Source organism: Polypterus senegalus, chromosome 10 (genome assembly GCF_016835505.1).
Source record: "Polypterus senegalus isolate Bchr_013 chromosome 10, ASM1683550v1, whole genome shotgun sequence".
NCBI classification, from domain to species: Eukaryota; Metazoa; Chordata; class Cladistia; order Polypteriformes; family Polypteridae; genus Polypterus; species Polypterus senegalus.
The window spans coordinates 174,157,882-174,179,969 of NC_053163.1; the positions used below are offsets into that span (position 1 = coordinate 174,157,882).

A 22,088-nucleotide genomic window follows, 5' to 3' on the forward strand; every position below is an offset into this window, starting at 1 on the left:
TCTACACACAACACCCCATAATGACAACGTGAAAAAAGTTTACTTGAGGTTCTTGCAAATTTATTAAAAATAAAAAAAACTGTTACATGTACATAAGTATTCACAGTCTTTGCTCAATACTTTGTCGATGCACCTTTGGCAGCAATTACAGCCTCAAGTCTTTTTGAATATGATGCCACAAGCTTAGCACATCTATCCTTGGCCAGTTTTGCCCATTCCTCTTTGCAGCGCCTCTCAAACTCCATCAGGTTGGATGGGAAGCGTCGGTGCACAGCCATTTTAAGATCTATCCAGAGATGTTCAATCGGATTTAAGTCTGGGCTCTGGCTGGGCCACTCAAAGACATTCACAGAGTTGTCCTGAAGCCACTCCTTTGATATCTTGGCTGTGTGCTTAGGGTCGTTGTCCTGCTGAAAGATGAACCGCCGCCCAGTCTGAGGTCAAGAGCGCTCTGGAGCAGGTTTTCATCCAGGATGTCTCTGTACATTGCTGCAGTCATCTTTCCCTTTATCCTGACTAGTCTCCCAATTTCTGCTGCTGAAAAACATCCCCACAGCATGATGCTGCCACCACCATGCTTCACTGTAGGGATGGTATTGGCCTGGTGATGAGCGGTGCCTGGTTTCCCCCAAACGCGACGCCTGGCATTCACACCAAAGACTTCAATCTTTGTCTCATCAGACCAGAGAATTTTGTTTCTCATGGTCTGAGAGTCCTTCAGGTGGCCTTTTGGGAAACTCCAGGCGGGCTGCCATGTGCCTTTTACTAAGGAGTGGCTTCCGTCTGACCACTCTACCATACAGGCCTGATTGGTGGATTGCTGCAGAGATGGTTGTCCTTCTGGAAGGTTTTGCTCTCTCCACAGACCTCTGGAGCTCTGACAGAGTGACCATCGGGTTCTTGGTCACCTCCCTGACTAAGGCCCTTCTCCCCTGATCACTCAGTTTAGATGGCCGGCAAGCTCTAGGAAGAGTCCTGGTGGTTTAAAGCTTCTTCCACTTACGGATGATGGAGGCCACTGTGCTCATTGGGACCTTCAAAGCAGCAGAAATTTTTCTGTCACCTTCCCCAGATTTGTGCCTCGAGACAATCCTGTTTCGGAGGTCTACAGACAATTCCTTTGACTCCATGCTTGGTTTGTGCTCTGACATGAACTGTCAACTGTGGGACCTTATATAGACAGGTGTGTGCCTTTCCAAATCATGACCAATCAACTGAATTTACCACAGGTGGACTCCAATTAAGCTGCAGAAACATCTCAAGGATGATCAGGGGAAACAGGATGCACCTGAGCTCAATTTTGAGCTTCATGGCAAAGGCTGTGAATACTTATGTACATGTGCTTTCTTAATTTTTTAATTTTTAATAAATTTGCAAAAACCTCAAGTAAACCTTTTTCACGTTGTCATTATGGGGTGTTGTGTGTAGAATTCTGAGGAAAAATATGAATTTAATCCATTTTGGAATAAGGCTGTGACATAACAAAATGTGGAAAAATTAAGGCGCTGTGAATACTTTCCGGATGCACTGTATATTTGTACGTAAGTAGGATTAAGTTAGCGTTGGGAACCCGCATACCAAATTTCTTGAAGATGGGCCCATAAGTAACAAAGACGGTTGGAAAGTTCAATACTCACAGCCACCGGTGGCGTCATACCACCGAAATAAGTACGTACATCGGTTTCGGTTAGCGCAGGGAAGCCGCCTATCAAATTTTGTGAAAATGGGGCCATAAATAAGAAAGTTCAACATGGCAGGCGTTGTCGACCGTTATGACCATTCCGCGTAGAATTTCGAAATGAAACCTGCTTAACTTTTGTAAGTAAACTGTAAGGAATGAGCCTGCCAAATTTCAGCCTTCTACCTACACGGGAAGTTGGAGAATTAGTGATGAGTGAGTCAGTCAGTGAGGGCTTTGCCTTTTATTAGTATATATAGATGAAATGAAAACATTCTTGGCAAATGCTTTTGCTCTCGCTTGAATTGTTGGTGGGCGGGGCTCTGTCGTGCGCATCCCATGGTCTGTCTTACGTGCCTCTTGCTTGCCATGGACTTAGTGAATTATATATACAGGTACTGTATAGACTAGGTGTGTGGGAATCTTGATACACAGAACTATTCCACTTTTAATGTCAGACATAATATCTGATGGGCAGTTTCTTTATTAAAGTGAGTCTGAGAAATATCTATGTACCTGGTGGGGATGACAGATATTTCATCCAAAGTTTATTTGCATCTATTACTAATGTGAACACTTATATACACACACAATTAAAATCTAGCATTTTACTGGCAATGAATTGTTTAAGCACAGATAATCACACATTAATCTTTAAATAATGAAGCAGGGTCTCAGCAACCCATCCAGCTACGCAGAGTTCTAATTTACCTTGGAATGGTAGCAAGTGTGGCAAATGATTAATAATCATTATGTCACTTTATTTTTAAATAGCTTTTATATGTGATCCATCTTCATCTTGTTTATAATTCTTTGGGTGCCTGAACATGCCTACAGTTTTACAATGTTTAAACCACTTTTCATTCCTTGTGCATCTTACATGACGTCTTCAGAGATGTCACCCTATCTTGATTAACACTACTCTTATCAGATGAAAGTCAGAGGATGTAGCAGACCAGCAGCCTCCAGATGTTGCCTTTTGGTACTGACTACAGCAGTTTGCAAGTTCTGCTCAGGATTTCAAAAATAAATATCTAAAATATGCCTTCGCCCTGGAATGCATACTGGAAGAGGATTGAGGCAATTAAATTGAAAAATGCTTTCTTTTCCAAAGAGGACTCTGCAGAACCATCTCATGCCTGTTCTATTAATAGGTACAAACAAAAAAACAATTAAAAATACTGCTCAATTGGCCCTACAATGCTAGACTGGAACACACTGAGCTTGAAACTATAATGCTGCTGGTTTGATTATTGCCACTGGACAAGTCACTTAACTGTTTTATGCTCCAGTTGTTAAAGATATAGTATAAATGAAAATTGTTGTATTGTACCCCAGTATGTTAAGACACCTGAGATATGGGTGTTTTTCAAAAGAACATTAGAAATCTGATTGAAACCATTCTGTCCATCAAGCTCAGCAAGTTGCCAAGATATTCTAATAGAGGAATCAGATACTATTAAAAGGTAACAACCTGTACATGTCTTGATAGTTTGTTCCAAATTCCTACACTCTCTTATGTAAAGAAGTGCTTATTAGCTTCAATCCTAAATGTACTTCCCCTTACATTCCACTGGTATCACTGTTCATCTGCAGCGTAGTGACCAGAACTACACACAATACTTCAGATGCAGTCACACTTGTGCATTATAGAGTCCAAAGATGTCCCCAGTTTATTTCCAACAGTTTTTATGATATAATCTTACAATTCTATTTGCCTTTCTAACCAGTTCTGCACATTGCTTACACGATGAAAATGTATCATCAACATAAACCCATAAACCCTTCTGCGTGGTTGCCTCCTGCAGGACAGTGTCTCCCATCTTATACATATGATTTTTGTTCCTTTTGCCCACATGTAGCACTTTGCATTTTTCTACATTAAATTTCACTTTAAAGTATAAACCCAACTGAAGACTGTACAAGCCTTTCTGAAATGTTTTTGCTGCCTCCTTAGGGTCTTCCAATCCTCCAATTTTAGTGTCATCTGAAAATTCAGCAAATTCACTAACTATACCAGAATCAATATCATTTATGCAAACCAGAAAAAGTAGCAGCTCAAGAGCAGACCCCTAAAGAACTGCATGAATGACCTCTCCTCCATGGTGAGCATTTACCTGTTATCTGTACTCTTTGCCTTCTGCCAGTTTTGTAGGTTGCAAATATTAAATTTTACTAATTTCTCTAAAGGGAAGTGCAGTCTAGATTTTAATGGATGCAATAACAATCCTCACCTGAAAGTGGACATGTCAGTTCACTCTGTGTGTTTGGGGTTCCTCTTGGCAATTCTAGAAGTGGAAAGTCTAATAGACAAAGACATTGATGAACAACTGACACCTAAAGAGGATGTATGCACACTATGGTGGGACATCCTCAAGCATACACCAAACATGTTACTCCTTTTTCCAATTGGCCACTAACAAGAGTGATGCTATAGAAAGCACTGCAGTGCCGCTGTATGGAGAGTGGCACACTAGTCGTCATCCTACAATTATTATACTGTGAAAATGAGAATAAGCCTATGTGTTGGTGAACTCTCATCATGTTTAGAGCTTGATTCTCACTTTGTACCTGTTGAAACTAGGCATCTGCTCCCTTTAGCCATGCAGTGGATAAGCAGGCTAGGCAATGGATGAACCACGCTATGCCCTATTATTCCAGTGCAGGATCAAAGCAAGTCAGTGACTGTTTTAACAGACCTGTTGAGAAGACCAACCCAACACGACATATTAAAGCAGACACACTTACACAAACATCTAGCATATCTCTTGTCAATTAATTGCTCAAGCACACAGAAGAGTACATAATATGAAACTACCTTCCAAAGTATAACTGAATTGGCCCAGGTGCAACATATTTTATTATCTATGGCAGAAAAAAATGGTATAAAGGGCTTATTAATGATTAGATTGGTGGAATGGCAAAATGCTCTAAATCAGAGGTATCCACTCTAGATTCTAAAGGGATACAAGCCCTACAAGCTTTCACTCCCAGGTTTTTTAATTTGATGCAGGTCCTTGTTAACTGAACTTCTTCACTCAGCTTGGCTCACCCCGATTGTTTGTCTATAGTCTTGGTTAGCGACTATGCGCCTTATTTCCTATTGAAGCTTAGAAAGATGATTATTACTTGCAGGGCTTTAGAACACAAAGGGGTAGTCGGTTTGAAAATTTGTATTGTTTTGCATGAATTCACCTTTAAGTTAAGAATTGTACTTTCTATTGGTTTATTTCTTCACACCAAGCACCCAATTAACAACAAGTTCATTAACTCCAAAACTTGGTACCATTTTCATCTATGGGTCTACTAATGATTATACAAATTTTTAATAAATTTGCAAAAACCTGAAGTAAACTTTTTTCACGTTGTTATTATGGGGTAATGTGTGTAGAATTCTGAGGAAAAAACTGAATTTAATCCATTTTGGAATAAGGCTGTAACGTAAAACAAAATTTGGAAAAAGTGATGCGCTGGGAATACTTTCCGGATGCACTGTATATGCTCATAATAAATGTTGGGAAATAAACATTAAAAAACTCAAGTAATTAAGGGGTTTTAATCCTAACTAACCAATGTAGTCATGGATGGATTTTAGGTAGCAAGCCAAGCAGGGGGTCCTATCAAAAAAGATGCAGGATTATATAAGGCTCCAGATTACTTCAGGACAATGGGTATATTAAAAACTAGCTGTACCCCCGTGGCTCCAGCCACGTTGTAGTGAAACAGGACAAACTTTAAAAATCAATAATAAAAAATTAAATAATTTGTATAAAGAAGAATTTATATTGATAGCTTTCATATCCAAGGGCCTCTTGATATACAATATTTTTGGTTTTGCTATCAGGCGTGAGAATGTAGCTGTGATCTCCTTGTCAAAAATGTTAAAAGTAGTAGTTACCAGACGAGTCTGAAAAGCTGGACCTGTGGGATTGTATTTGGGACTTTAGAAAACTACCGTGTAGGTAAGCAGGATGTGCTATTTGTACATACGGGCAAGAGGACCATCCAAAAAACTTGGAAATTAGAAACCATGGGGTAAAATATCTTTATTAATTTCAACATTTGTTTCTTATATTTCCTAGTGTAATACCTCACCTTTCTAATAAAACCTTTGGCCACCTTGGTTTTTATTTCACTTTGTGATGGTTCAAAACTGTAAAAAAATTTATGACAAAACAGAATAATAACAGAAACAACAATCAATACTTCTACAGTAATTAAAAAGGTATGCTCAATATGCCATAGTTTCTGATGTAAAAAATGTATTTATGCAACAGCCTGTAGCTATTGTGGTCCTGCAGAACAATGTTCTGTGAACTCTGGTATCACATAATGTGACTTACCTTCTGCTTGAAGGAGAACATCACACAGGATATTGTTATGCTGCTGCCACGCCAAATACTGGAACACAGTCTTGAAGCCAGAAGGATAATGATAAATTAGCTTAGAGGTAGGCATTACTTCCTACAATAGAAAAACAATTACATTTTACCATCACCTGTTTGAAGTGATCTAACCAAAATACACTTTTCTTATGTTTATTTTTTCCTCCTATATCCAAAGGTTGTATGCTAGGTAGATTAAATGACAGTTAATTGTCCCTGTCTGAGTGATTGTGTCCTGCAAAGGACTGGCATCCCACCTAGTGCTGGTTTCTGTGTTGTTCCCATGTGCTGCCCACTTTAGAAATGCTCTTTAACACTAGCACTGTATTAACATAGCAGGAATCCACAAACAAAAAAAAAATTGATGGCACGCATTATTTGCCCACCGCAAACTGAAAATAAAAAAAAAAAAAGTAGAAATTTAGTAGAATGTGTCTTTCTGCTTTATTTTTAGTTCTGCTGTTTCTCAACATCATATCCACAGTATTGTCAAAGCTTCAGTTAAGTCTTTGCAATCCATGTTCGCTGTTTGTTGCAAAACCAGAAAAGCGAAAAAAACAAATTTTACCCATTACTGCTTATTAGCCTATATAATTTTAGGAAAAAAAAAAGAAAGATGTGATGTGCTTGGGTGCAAAGTCTTTTGTGAACCTTCTGCGGTACCCCTTATGTTTGTGTTAACTGGAAAAGCAATGAACTTAGGAATTTACCAGTGCACCTTGATAGGTTTAAATTAAGAAATCCTCATGAATGCCTGATATGGTTGATCCAAAACACTTCTAAGGTTTTATGTGTAAAGGTAGTCAATGAAATGACCAGAGTTCCAATTTAGGGCTTGAATGTTATAATATCTCCCCCCCCTAATGTAAAAAACAAATGATTTTATTGGCTTACTAGGGACTCCAGGGTAGGGTGTGTAAAGAAAGATACATGATCATCACAGACTACTTGATTGATCTTAACATATGCACATAATAAATGTATTCATGGACCATCTCAAATTAATAAATATTACTTTGGCTTCAAAAGAATCCAACAGACAATACAAATGTAATGTTAGTGGATTTATTTCAGGGGATTAGGTATGCCGTTTCAGTAGGCCTGCTAATTCCGCATCGCCGAGATTATGTGCTTCTATTAACACTTTGCATGTCGTGCGATTGCAGAGATTTGCCTTGTGCTTCAAAATATAAATGTCTGTCCAATGTGGAAGTTATAAAAACGCTAACTAAATACATTTTATTTTGGAATGATGTGTAGACAGTTCAGTGCAATGTTAGCACCCCGTCCAAGGCTACTTCCTGTCTTGTGGTCAGGGCAGCACGACTAGAACTAAATTTTGACATTGGTACCCATCTTAAAAATAACAGATCTTTACAGGTTTTTGTGGTTCCTTGTAGAACGTGTTGCTTGACAAAAATGGCATTTAGGGTTCTTTGATAAGGAAAGAGTTTATTTGGGCTTGGAAAGGAAATGTAATATGATATGTGAATAAAACAGAAATCTTTGGCAAACAGACACGTTATTAACAGATGGAAAAAAAAAAGACTTCAGACTCTTATTGTATGCAGCCAGAGTCCTGTTAAAATCACTGTTATTTCACAAATCTGTTATAATGCATTCATAGTTATTTACAAAGCATTTCATAGATCTAACTAAACAAAGGTTAGATGTAGATGTTTCTTATGAAAACCAAAAAATGGTTCCTTCTAAACAACCACTCGGGAGCATTTATTTTTAAGAGTCGATCAATACCAGCTTTCGGACCTCGGCACCAGCACTGAAACAGTACTGAAGCATACAAGTGATAACCCAATTAAACCCCCCATCCCGCCACCAGCATGCAGATATATGTGTCTTCCGGGTCCTCCACACTGTCACTCACATACCTACTACACAGCACTCCGCATTACCCCTTTGGAGTCGCTAGCACGATGAAAGAGCTGGTCTGGATGTCGCTCTTGGTGGATTCAAGTGTGATCTATTAAATATATTAAATTGAAGAAATAAAAAGCAGGGAGGGCAGTCGTCCCTGGAGTTGTGATCAAACTAATACACAAATGAGCGCGAGGAGCTTAAAAACTACCATTTACTTCTGGCATCAAAATTAACAAAATCCTAGTACAACTGTTTTAAAAATTAGGTTTTTCCAATACTTGTTCAGCACTAATATGCCATTAAAACCCTATCTAAGACAGGCACCAGCTCCCAGAGTCTCTGAACTGGATATGCCAATCAGAAAATGAATGGTTTGACAGACAATTTATACCCCATATTCTTAATCTGGGGATCAATGCAAAACGTATACTTGTTTATCATATTTGTGTAATCTGACCACTCACTCAACTGACGGTTGGTCACATCGTCGCACTGCTCGAAGTATGCATGAATCATTTATGTTTACTTCTCATCAAAATCTATAATGACATACAAGTGGCAACAATTAAAGCCTTTTTATTATTATGTTAAACCTTGTGGCATTTTTTTTTTAAAAAAGTGGGCTGATTCCCACACTTCCACACCAAAGTTCCTACCCTACATTTCAATGACACAAGTACCTGTCAAATTATTGGAAATTGGAAAAAAAAAAGGAACTATTCAAAACTTAAAAAAAGGCAAAAAAATAGAATAATCATTCATTTAGGGCAGGGGTGTCGAACTCCTGTCCAGGAGGGCCGCAGTGGCTGCAGGTTTTCATTCTAACCATCTTCTTAATTAGTGACCAGTTTTTGGTGCTAATTAACTTCTTTAGCCTTAGCTTTAATTAGTTTGACTCAGGCCCCTTAGTTTTTTCCTTAATTAGCAGCCAGACAGTAATGAGACATGAAACAAGCAGGACATGACCAGCTCACTGGTACCCATCGAACAAAATCTGAAAATAAAGATGAAGGTCTCAGTAAGGTTGATCCCTCAGGTAACTAAAACATTGTAGGAGTTCTTGGAAAAAACAAAATATCAACAGTTTTGGAAATGTCTGCTGTGGCAAAAAGAGAGAAGCAACAAGCCATGAAATTGAATAACAGGTTTAATTAACAACAAGAATCAGCTTCTCTTTAAGGAACTGGTTGGAGTTTGAAGCCCCAATTTCGCTGGTAATCTGTTGGCTCGTTTCATGTCTCATTTCTGTTTGGCTGTCACTTAATGAAGCAAAGAATCAATTCAAAATACTTAATCCTTAAAAACAGGGCTATTAAAATAGAAGGAAAAGAAGTTAATTAGCAGTGAAAACTGGACACTGATAAGGAAACGGGTTAGAAAGAAAACCTGCACCCACTGCGGCCCTCCAGGCCTGGAGTTTGACACCTACGATTTAGGGGGAACAGGATGTTTTTCCTCCCCACGCCCCCCATATGCTCTTAGCTCTCCATTCTTTTTCTCAGATGGAGGTTGAATTCTTGCTTTATTAGGTTTTGAAGTTATTTGTTGCATAAGTTTTGCAAATTTTATTTCTTTGATTTTATACTATGTTACTTTCTTGAGATAAAATTATTAAATTAAAAGAATAAAAATTAAAAACTGGATTTCCTGAAGTAACAAAATAAACATAGACATTGTAAATAACCCTGTGATTACCCAAAACAAAACCTGCAGCTACTGTGACCATCCCAGGACCAAAACTATACAACTGCTTACCACAATGACAAGAGGTGGCACTCCCTTTTGGTTTAGTTTCTCTCTTATACTAAGAGCTGCTGCGATTCACTCTGCCTACCCACAATCCCAAAACTGGACCAAGTACAGTAAGTTAAGTAAATAGGCGACCGAATCACACACAAAATTCGCTAAAGGCAAACTTCCCCACGGTCACTTTACGACGTGGACATGTAAAAATTTCTTCTGCAGACATTATTTAGCCTGTTTGGCATGTATTTGAATTACAAAACATGAAAGGAATAAATCTAAATGTCCAAATCAAAGAATGCGTCTTGCAAATCGCAGGAAAAGAAAGAAAGCTTTTCAAAGCTGTGGTCAAGAATAAGTCTCAAAAGCCTGAAGCAAAAACACTGAGAGAAACACTTGATTATTATTGTGTGGGCTGATAAGAATGACAGAGACCCACCAGAAAGAAACTTTCTAAAAGGATAGAAGAGGGTCTTGTATAGAGAGAAATGCAAAAAGTGGATGCAATGGACATGCCTTCAGGCAGAATATGATGTAGCCAAGTGATCAAAAAAATATCACGGAAATACATTACATGCACATATATATATATATATATATATATATATATATATATATATATATATATATATATATATATATATATATATATATATATATATATATATATATATATATATATACATACATACATACACACACACACACACACACACATACACATATATATACTGTATATACATATATATATAGTCACACACATGTGCATGGGAGGCAGCTGAAGGGCTTAGAGAGGACTGATTATACATCTGCCCCGGTGGCGGGGTACGCTAACGCTCTTTCTGAGTTCTTTACAGGTCTTTCCCGGGAAATCCCATCAGGAGCCGACACCTCGAAGAGGGACACATCCCTTCCGGTTCCGGCACCGAGGATGATGTCACTTCCGTTCCGCACAGAGGACGACATCACTTCCGCCCTCCGTCCTATAAAGACTCCTGCCTTTGCTCTGGCAGGCAGTTCTGTTTTGGACTCTGTTGAGTAAACTTGACTGTGATGAATCTGTTACTTTTGCAGCCAGGAAACCGGATTAAACGGGTGGCTGCCCCAAACCTTGCCATGCCTCATGTCTCTTCTTCTTACAGTATATATATATATATATATATATATATATATATATATATATATATATATATATATATATATATATATATATTTATATATGTATATATACACACACACACACACACACACACACACATACACATACACACATACACACACATACATACATACATACATACATACATACATACATACATACACCTAAAGGATTATTAGGAACACCATACTAATACTAATTCTACGTGGCATTGATTCAACAAGGTGCTGAAAGCATTCTTTAGAAATGTTGGCCCATATTGATATGATAGCATCTTGCAGTTGATGGAGATTTGTGGGATGCACATCCAGGGCACGAAGCTCCCGTTCCACCACATCCCAAAGATGCTCTATTGGGTTGAGATCTGGTGACTGTGGGGGCCATTTTAGTACAGTGAACTCATTGTAATGTTCAAGAAACCAATTTGAAATGATTCGAGCTTTGTGACATGGTGCATTATCCTGCTGGAAGTACCCATCAGAGGATGGGTACATGGTGGTCATGAAGGGATGGACATGGTCAGAAACAATGCTCAGGTAGCCCGTGGCATTTAAACGATGCCCAATTGGCACTAAGGGGCCTAAAGTGTGCCAAGAAAACATCCCCCACACCATTACACCACCACCAGCCTGCACACTGGTAACAAGGCATGATGGATCCATGTCCTCATTCTGTTTACGTCAAATTCTGACTCTACCATTTGAATGTCTCAACAGAAATCGAGACTCATCAGACCAGGTAACATTTTTCCAGTCTTCAACTGTCCAATTTTGGTGAGCTCGTGCAAATTGTAGCCTCTTTTTCCTATTGTAGTGGAGATGAGTGGTACCCGGTGGGGTCTTCTGCTGTTGTAGCCCATCCGCCTCAAGGTTGTGCATGTTGTGGCTTCACAAATGCTTTGCTGCATACCTCGGTTGTAACGAATGGTTATTTCAGTCAAAGTTGCTCTTCTATCAGCTTGAATCAGTCGGCCCATTCTCCTCTGACCTCTAGCATCAACGAGGCAGTTTCGCCCACAGGACTGCCGCATACTGGATGTTTTTTCCTTTTCACACCATTCTTTGTAAACCCTAGAAATGGTTGTGCGTGAAAATCCCAATAACTGAGCAGATTGTGAAATACTCAGACCGCCCGTCTGGCACCAACAACCATGCCACGCTCAAAATTGCTTAAATCACCTCTCTTTCCCATTCTGACATTTGGACAGTTTGGAGTTCAGGAGATTGTCTTGACCAGGACCACACCCCTAAATGCACTGAAGCAACTGCCATGTGATTGGTTGATTAGATAATTGCATTAATGAGAAATTGAACAGGTGTTCCTAATAAACCTTTAGGCGAGTATATATATTTATTTGTAAAGCCACAAACTATCTATCATTAGATAGATAGATAGATACTTTATTAAGCCCCAAGGGAAAATTCAAATACTCCTGCAACAGCATATTGATAAAAACAATAATAAAAGAGCAATAAAAGCGCAGTGCAAGTTAAAAAATGCAAGGTGGAGAGTGTGAGGCAGGTATAACAGTCTATAATCTTGTGTAGTGTTAAAATTTACCCCCCCAGGTGGAACTGAAGAGTTGCATAGTGTGGGGTCTCCTCAGTTTGTCAGTGGAGCAGGACGGTGACAGCAGTCTGTCGCTGAAGCTGCTCCTCTGTCTGGAGATGATCCTGTTCAGTGGATTCTTCATGATTGACAGGATTCTGCTCAGCGCCCGTCGCTCTGCCACGGATGTCAAACTGTCCAGCTCCGTGCCTACAACAGAGCCTGCCTTCCTCACCAGTTTTTCCAGACGTGAGGCATCCCTCTTCTTTATACTGCCTCCCCAGCACACCACCGTGTAAAAGAGGGCGCTCGCCACAACCACCTAATATAACATCTGCAGCTTCTTATTGCAGATGTTGAAGGACACCAGTCTTCTAAGGAAGTATAGTTGGCTCTGTCCTCTCTTGCACAGAGCATCAGTATTGGCAGTCCAGTCCAATTTATTATCCAGCTGCACTCCTAGGTATTTATAGGTCTGTATCCTCTGCACAGTCACCTCTGATAATCATTTGGTCCAGGAGGGGCCTGGACCTCCTAAAATCCACCACCAGCTTGCTGGTGTTCAGGTGTAGGTGGTTTGAGTGGCACCATTTAACAAAGTCCTTGATAAGGTTCCTATACTTCTCCTCCTGCCCACTCCTGATGCAGCCCATTATATCTGTGTCTTCAGCGAACTTCTGCACGTGGCAGGACTCCGAGTTGTATTGGAAGTCTGATGTATGTTGGCTGAACAGGACTGGAGAAAGTACAGTCCCCTGCAGCACTCCTGTGCTGCTGAACACAATGTCAGACCTGCAATTCCCGAGACGCACATACTGAGGTATGTCTGTAAGATAATCCACGATCTATGCCACCAGGTATTAATTCTACTCCCATCTCTGTCAGCTTGTCCCTAAGGAGCAGAGGGTGGATGGTGTTGAAGGCTCTAGAGAAGTCCAAAAACATAATTCTTACAGCACCACTGCCTCTGTCCAAGTGGGAGAGGGATCACTGTAGCATACAGATGATGGCATCCTCCGCTCCCACCTTCTCCTGGTATACGAACTGCAGAGGGTCGAGGGCGTGGCGGACCTGTGGCCTCAGGTGGTGAAGCTGCAGCTTGTGTCGAGACATTTTCGCATGAACAATTGAACTGATATCTCTTCACAGTGTTGAGTGAGTACAGCGCACAGCAGACCACAGATGATATCACTTCACTAATCTGTGTCTTCATCGTGTTTGCAGTCAGGCTCAGACAAGACTTCTCCAGATTGGGTTTTGATTACGTTTAGATTTGAATCTGTGAAGTCTTTCACCCAAAGGGTGCTGCCTATAGCCACAGTTAAGTGAAACACCCAAATCACTGACTAAAGTTGTATTCATTTATTTTCTACATATGTGCTGCTATAAAATAGCAAAATGGTTCTTGACTGGTAAATGGATAAAAATATACCATAAACACAGCAGAATGAATTTGATATGTCAGTGGCAGGTGTAAAATATCTTAATCTGGTGCTAGAAAAAAAATGTTAAAAATTTAAGTTTGCATGTTCAGTTTGTTTCTGCGTTTTCTAACATTTTTTTCTGGGCCTTTTTTGTTTTACATTACCTGGTTTGCTTTCAGCATTAGGGAGGCTAAAAGAGTAACAAGCTGGTTAAGTTTGCAAATGATACCAAGCTTGGTGGATTGGCAGATGATCCAAAATGTGCTGAATCATCACAGAGGGACTTGGATAGCATTCAGACTTGTGGCAGATGAAATTTAATGTCAGTAAATGTTAAAAGTATTACATGTAGGAAGTAAAAATGTTAGGTTTGAATATACAATGGGATATCTGAAAAAAAGTACACCTTATAAGGACGACTTAGTAGTTGCAGTGGACTCGTCACTATCAACTGCCAAACAGTGTGCAGAAGACATTAAGAAAGCTAACAGCATGTCAGGTTATATAGCGCCCTAATGTGTGGAGTACAAGGCCAAGGAGGTTCTGCTCAAGTGTTTTAACACACTGGTGAGGCCTCCACTGTGCAGTTTTGGTCTCCCGGATACAAAAAGAAGGACTAGAAAAAGATCCAGAGAAGAGCAACTTGGCTGACTCCAGGGTTACAAGGGATGAATTATGAAGAAAGATTAAAAGAGCTGAGCTTTTTAGTTTAAGCAAAAGAAGACAAAGAGGGGAAATGATTGAAGAGTTTAACATTATGAAAGGAATTTGTGCAGTGGATCGAGATGGTGACTTTAAAATTAGTCCATCGATAACACAGTTGGAAACTTAAGGGTAAATTTTGTACAAACATTGGTAAGGCGTTTTGTTTTTGGACTAATTGTTCCGTGTCTACAACAATCTGGGTAAATGTAGGACGACAAGAAATGCAAGAAATGTTGAACACATAACTAAAACAGAAACTTTTTTCTTGTTAGTTTTAGCTATGTGTGCAACATTTCTTGCATTTCCTCTCATCTTATGTTTACCCAGATCGTTGCAGACACACAACACACATGAAATGCATGTGCTCCAAATAACACTTGATTATTTACCCTACACAACTCCAGGAATCCCATACCCAGATAAACAGACTTGAGCTGGGAGAACTTTTTGTCCAACTTGAGCTGTGGCGGTGGGCAGGATACTTGTGCTGATCAACACATTTGCAAAACAAAAGACGCTAATGGAGAGGTGCAAAGGAATTTACAGGATTCTAGTGTTAAGCTTTCCCCAATGCCCCATGGACTGCAATATAAAATGCCAGTGAGGGTAAGATAAAGTATATTGTTAAATTTATAAAATGCGACTAATTTTACAACACAATTTCACACGACAAATGTATACAGATCATATTGTGACAGAAATAACTCTGACATGAAAAATACAGAACATATCATTTAACTTCAACAGGATCCCCACAACCCTGCAATAGAGAAACAAGATTCAGGTAATACCTGCATGGATTACAGACCCAAATGTTTTTTGATATCCAGCCTTTCAGGATGTGTATCATGCTCAAGAACAATCTGGCCAAACGATATTACATCACTGAGCTTTAATGTTGCCCAACCAATGGATCAGGATCAAAATAAAAACTAACCCTCATAAAGTTCAAATATATCCAGGCCATAGAACGCCTTTTTATCATTTAATCACTTTTACTGATATCAAGATTCAAATTTTGCTGATACCAACCGTTTTAAATTTTGATAACAACATATCAGAAATTTAAAAGTTGATATCAAATTCCTTACTGTTGATTTCAGCATTTTAATATTTAATATCATATTTCAGAACATTGGTATCAAAGTATTAAAATTTGGTATCATGTGTTTTAACATTTACATACATTTTAAATTTTGATATCAAATCTCCAATGTCAGGTTTATTTTTTTTATTTGCTATCCAAATTTACAATTTGAACTTATCACTAGGATTAATAACAAATTGTGAACATGTCATAACTAACTTTAAAATGCTGATCTCTGTGTTCTGAAATGTGATATCAAATTTTAAAAGCTTGAAATCAAATGTCAGAATCACGATAGTAAACATAACACTGTCCCTGTATCTGAAGATGAATATTGTCACTGTCTGACATGGCGTCTCCCCTGTAATACTTTCAAGAGTTTCATAAAAGTACAAGAAGCGGTTTGTCATGTGTCTTTCCATAAAGATGACCAGGAGTACTTCTAATTAATAATTCAATCATGAATAATCCACTGCATCCACTGAACAGTGTCATCTCCAGGCAGAGGAGTAGCTTCAGTGACAGACTTTTGTCACCGTCCTGCTCCACTGACAGACTGAGGAGATCGTTCCTCCCCCACACTATGCGACTCTTCAATTCCACCCGGGGGAGTAAATGCAAACATTAATTTTATTTTAATTTTTTTCATCTTTATTACTATTTAATTTAATATTGTTTCTTTGTATCAGTATACTGCTGCTGGATTATGTGAATTTCCCCTTGGGATTAATAAAGTATCTATCTATCTATCTATCTATTACTAGCTGATACATACAAGTGATGAGACCCAATTAGTGAAAGTTGGTATCAGATTTTAAAAACTTGACATCAAATTTCATATTTGTGATATCCAATCATATTTAACAATGTGGACACTGAACTATCCCTGTGTATGAAGACGAACAGCATCAGTCTCTGACAAAGCATCTCAGGGCATTAAACTCTAAGACTTCCAGAGATTCAATAAGTTCAGGAAGCCATTTTATCACCTGTCTTTCCGTTAAAAAGATCAGTAGTACTTTTAATTACTAGTTGATATCAATTTCATAAATGACGATATCTAATTAGTGAAAGTTGATATCAGATTTTAAAATGCGATATCAAATTTGCAATAGGAGGATATCAAATTTTAGAATCACAATATTGAATTTAACAATAAAGATAAGAAACTACCCCTGTGTCTGAAGAAGAATATCATCAGGGTCCGACACTGGCTCTCTGTGCTCTACACTGCAATACTTTCAGAGCCTGAATAGTTACAGGAAGCCATTTTATTGTTCCTCTTCCCATTGGAAAGACCAGTACAAAATTTTATTACTAGATCAGCAGTGCCCAATGCGTCGATCGCAATCGACCGGTAGATCGCAAAGGTAGTGCAGGTAGATCGCGTTGCATTCAAAAAATGAGTCTATCATATCCTCCCTAAGTCATTTGCCTCTTGATTGACATACAGGGCGGCCAGTCTGAGATCTCTTCTCTTCTAATACAATGGTCATCCTGCACGCACGATCAAATGCGCGAGCTACTGCAAAACTCCAGCTGTGATCTAGTTAGCCTTCCAATTTACATCGACTAAAGAAGGGATTTTAAAAAAAATTGTTTGGGGAGGGTATGGGCTGGATGTGGAATTTGAAGAGGAATTTTTTCTCACAATGTCACAATTGAAGTGCGTTTGTCTGATCTGTCAATCTGTCATTGCTATTCCAAAGAAGGAAAATGTGGAAAGGCACTTTCGAACTGTTCATAAAAACTACAAAACTGACGTACTTCCAAAAAGCGATCTGAGAAAGGAGAGGAAACTAAAATCGCAGTTAATCGGACATCCGTCATTTTTCACTCGGCTGAATTCAAAAGCTTCTTGACTGCATTATTTGGCTCTACTTATTTATGCGAGTCAGCCTTTTCCCACATGAAGATTATTAAATCCAAATACTGTAGTGACCAACTAAAAAGATTACAATATGCAAGCTTTCGAGGCAACTCAGGCCCCTTCTTCAGGCAAGATAGGGCCTGAGTTGCCTCGAAAGCTTGCATATTGTAATCTTTTTAGTTAGCCAATAAAAGGTGTCATTTTGCTTGGCTTTTCCCTACATTCATAATGGCTAACACGGCACAACACCCTAGTACTGTAGTGACCATAAATGTATTGAATTGTTATTGTGCCATAAAGGTTATTCAGTTCTAGCAAGGTACGACAACATACATTTTATGTACAAAGTATAAATATATACTTCTATATACACACATTTTTAATGTACGCAGATCATTTCAACCTGGTCATTTTAAAAGTAGCTCGCAAGCTAAACAAAAGTGTGGGCACCCCAGTACTAGATGATATTAATTTTATTAGTGATTATATCTAATTAGCGAATGTGGATATCCAATTTCCAAAAGATGATATTAAAGTTTAAAAAGTTCATATCAAAATTCTAAAGGGTGATATCAAATATTTAAAACATTCATAACAGCTTTCAGAGTTAGTTATGAAAACATTAAATTGTTAAATGTTTGATATGAAACTTCTAAATGCGGACATCAAAACTTTAAAATGCTGAACTGTCAAATTTAAGAGTACATATCAAAATCTGGATATCAGTTTTCAAAAAGTCAGTATCAGATTTTAAAACAATTGATATCCAGTCTTGCCACCAACCAGACTCAAGGCTGTCTTAAAAGCATTATAGGCCCCCGGGGCAAAGCAGTGCACTGGGGGGCCTACCTGTACAACCACGCAGCAAGTCACACAACATACACAGATTAGCATGGAGACCCCAGGCAACTACCCATGCGTTAAGACCCCACTTGTGTTCTGGGATTTCTACTTCTTTCCTCTCCAATCCCTTCACGTTTGCAAATGTAGCTCAACACAGACAAATAATCATATCGGGTATATGTGTTTACACCTAATTTCCTTTCAAGAAATGGCAGTAGAGAAGTTATCTTTAAATGCAGATGCACATTTTGAACGACTCAAAGTGACCTAATCATTCGAATTATTACTCGCCGTTTGGCCGACGCCTTCATCCAAAGCGACTTACAACATCTGAGGCGCAACTGGCGCCGTTTCTTTGGCTTTTCCAATCAGAGCCCAGGCAGGTGAAATGACGAAGTGACACGCTCAGGGTCACACGGGGTCAGTGGCAGGATATGATGGCCTTCAAGCCCTCGACCACTTCGCAACACTGCCGGTGTTCTAACGAAACATCCTACCCATCGAAATGATCTACTCACTGATACTACGCATGCGCAGACCAAAATTACGCAACTTTTCTCGAAGCTTACTAACTGTTCGTCGATCTGTTTTACCTAGTGTTGAAGTTTGAGGTAAGTGTTACTGTATTTCAGTAATATGTATGCTTTTCTTAGCCTTACTACATTAATGTATTTATTACATGATGCATATAGAATTAATTGAGATATGTTAACATTTCCATAAATTTGATAGACGACTTCTAAATACAACATGTTAAATGATGACATGGTATAACGTTATAAGTTTAATGTTATGACTTACAAAAAACGGATGGGTGTAACATATACGGTGTATATACCGTATCTGCCATTTAAATAAACTACGGTAGGATACTTCAACAAAGTAGGACAAATCGTCAGAACACCGTCCTACTTTGTCGAAGTAGCCTACTGTAGTTTATTGTAAGTCGTAACATTAAACTTAGAACGTTATACCATGTCATCATTTAACATGTTGTATTTAGAAGTCGTCTATCAAATTTATGGAAATGTTAACATTTCTCAATTTATTATATATGCGTCATTTCATCCCTGAAAGAGACACAGCCTGATGCAAAGATTTCACAAGACGGTCATTACTCGTGCATGGATACAATGGCCTGTACAAGATTTAAAGTCACACATGCAAAATATACAACTTATAAAATGTTGACAATAAATACCTATGCAGTAAACTGTAATAAATGCATTAATGTAGTAAGGCTAAGTTGCGTAATTTTGGTCTGCGCATGCGTAGTATCAGTGAGTAGATCATTTCAATGGTTAGCGGTTTATGTTTCGTGCTTGTAACTAACTTTTTTTTTGAGAAACTACGGAGATAGGCTTACGGTGATTTATTACAGGGAACAGAATTTTATAGTTTTACTCCGGTGTTTTACCTGCGTATTTAGAAACACAATCAAATTTCCATAAATTTGATAGACGACTTCTAAATACAACATGTTAAATGATGACATGGTATAACGTTATAAGTTTAATGTTATGACTTACAAAAAACGGATGGGTGTAACATATACGGTGTATATACCGTATCTGCCATTTAAATAAACTACGGTAGGATACTTCGACAAAGTAGGACAAATCGCCAGAACACCGTCCTACTTTGTCGAAGTTTCCTACCGTAGTTTATTGTAAGTCGTAACATTAAACTTAGAACGTTATACCATGTCATCATTTAACATGTTGTATTTAGAAGTCGTCTATCCATTGTGCATGGATACAATGGCCTGTACAAGATTAAAAGTCACACATGCAAAATATACAACTTATAAAATGTTGACAATAAATACCTATGCAGTAAACTGTAATAAATGCATTAATGTAGTAAGGCTAAGTTGCGTAATTTTGGTCTGCGCATGCGTAGTATCAGTGAGTAGATCATTTCAATGGTTAGCGGTTTATGTTTCGTGCTTGTAACTAACTTTTTTTTTTTGAGAAACTACGGAGATAGGCTTACGGTGATTTATTACAGGGAACAGAATTTTATAGTTTTACGTGCGTATTTAGAAACACAATGGGCCGTTGTGTGATTCACAAACCCTTGGCATAAAACCACCTTTGCCTTCGTTATCCCAACACGGAGACGCTCCAGACACCGTTAAACATGTTCTTTAGATGATTCGTTTTTGTGCGATTTAAACCGTTAACACTATAACGAATGTGCCTAAGCAACAACCTACGTTTCTAGGTGTAACTTAGGCTTACAAATTTCGAAAAATATGAAACGCTGCGATCAAATATCCAACGGCTGATATAAACTGAAAGCAATCAGATTTCAAATGGGTGATACCAAGTTGAAAGAAATATCAGATTTAAAAGAAACGACGTCTTCCTATTGAAATTTCGCATCAAAAGGTAAATGCTAAAAAACGGCTTGCCACTCTATATGAGGGGGTATCAGTTACCAACAATTAACGCCGTGACCGATTTAAAGGACTCCGGTTGGAATTTAATATTCCGGTCTTATTAACTTTGACCAACCCGCCGTTTATTGCGCGTGCTACTACACAATTATATATTTGTATTCATTACAAAAAACAGTGGTCAAAGTTATTATTTTAGTGCATTCAGGAAATGAGGCCAATTTCTAAAAAAAATAAAATAACTAAATCTGCAGTATCGACTTTAATTAATCCCATTTAAAAATGAATCTGCGAATCATCTGGTGCGTTGCGTCACCGCCGCTCCTGCCTCGTGTCTCCAGTTTTTTTTTTTTACAGCCGCCGCGCGGGCCCGTTTTCGGCGTTAAATTATAATCGTGAGCAAGTGGAAACTTTAAGAATGTCGTCGACTGGTTGTCGCTTTCATGCTGATACACAAATTGTTTAAAATAACAAAAGGGAAATTACTCGTTTTTCCTTTTCCCCCTGACGGCGTTACTTCGAGGTATACAAACGACGCTGCCGTACTACCTCCAAAAGACATTCGCGCAAAAAAATAGCAATAATAGTTAAAAATCAAAATACAACAAACTTCACTATACAAAACAACTGACTCACCTTGGGTGGTCGGGTTCAACGCTTGTCGGTAACGCTACTTGACGCTCCACACCGAACGAAAAAACCGTGCAAGTCGAGGCAAAAAAAAACGCAAGTCACGTTTATGAGTTCGGGAAACTCCGTCAGGCAAAGACTGCGCATGCACAAAACCGTCGAACTTTCGCTCGGGCGAATCGCTGAGTTGCGTACTGGTCGTAGACCCCAATGTCCGCCAGTAGTAGTAAACGAAACATTCCCGTTACCTTATTCAAACTGAAATGTGAGAGCGGAAGATCGTGAGAAAATCAACGCGTTTAACTGAATGAAAATCGGCAAATGTGACAGCATATGCTGTTGATCATACGGCGAATCCTAATCTGTCACCGTCGCAGCCATCTAATGATACAGCGATCGGAGAACAGTTTAGAGAAACGAAAGGCAAAGTTGAAGCGAAGGTCGATACAGATGCATGTTGTAAACTCGTCGATTGAAGCAAACCAATTTTCCGATTCTTCCAGCTTTCAAACCCATTTATTAACTTTTCGGATTTGTGAGGTGCAGGAGCTCTCGAGATCAATACGGAAGGCGTACCTTGATGGGGCACTTTCACTGGGTCAATGTGGGGTCGTTTGGTAACTTAACATGTTGCTGGTTTATAGGTGGAACGAATGCTCGTATTAATATTGACAAAATCAAAAAAAGAAAAAGAAAAATCTCATTCACTTAATGTGTCAAGTGTATACATATCTGCT

At 38.7% G+C, this 22,088-nt stretch overlaps 1 protein-coding gene across 2 annotated transcripts in view; it reads right to left on the bottom strand.

Moving 5' to 3' along the window:
* timm10 (translocase of inner mitochondrial membrane 10 homolog (yeast)) overlaps window positions 1–21,479 on the bottom strand; it is a 78,920-nt gene extending 57,441 nt beyond the window's left edge. Inside the window, exons 1-2 of one of the 2 annotated variants that reach the window (XM_039767612.1) lie at window positions 21,358–21,479; window positions 6,022–6,142 (exon numbers count right to left, since the gene is read on the bottom strand). In XM_039767612.1, the coding sequence (XP_039623546.1) occupies window positions 6,022–6,136 (115 nt within the window). In that variant the 5' untranslated portion in view covers window positions 6,137–6,142; window positions 21,358–21,479. Of the gene's footprint in view, window positions 1–6,021; window positions 6,143–21,357 lie in introns of those variants that run through there. The other variant, XM_039767613.1, reaches the window with a different exon arrangement.
* Window positions 21,480–22,088: the final 609 nt, after the last annotated feature.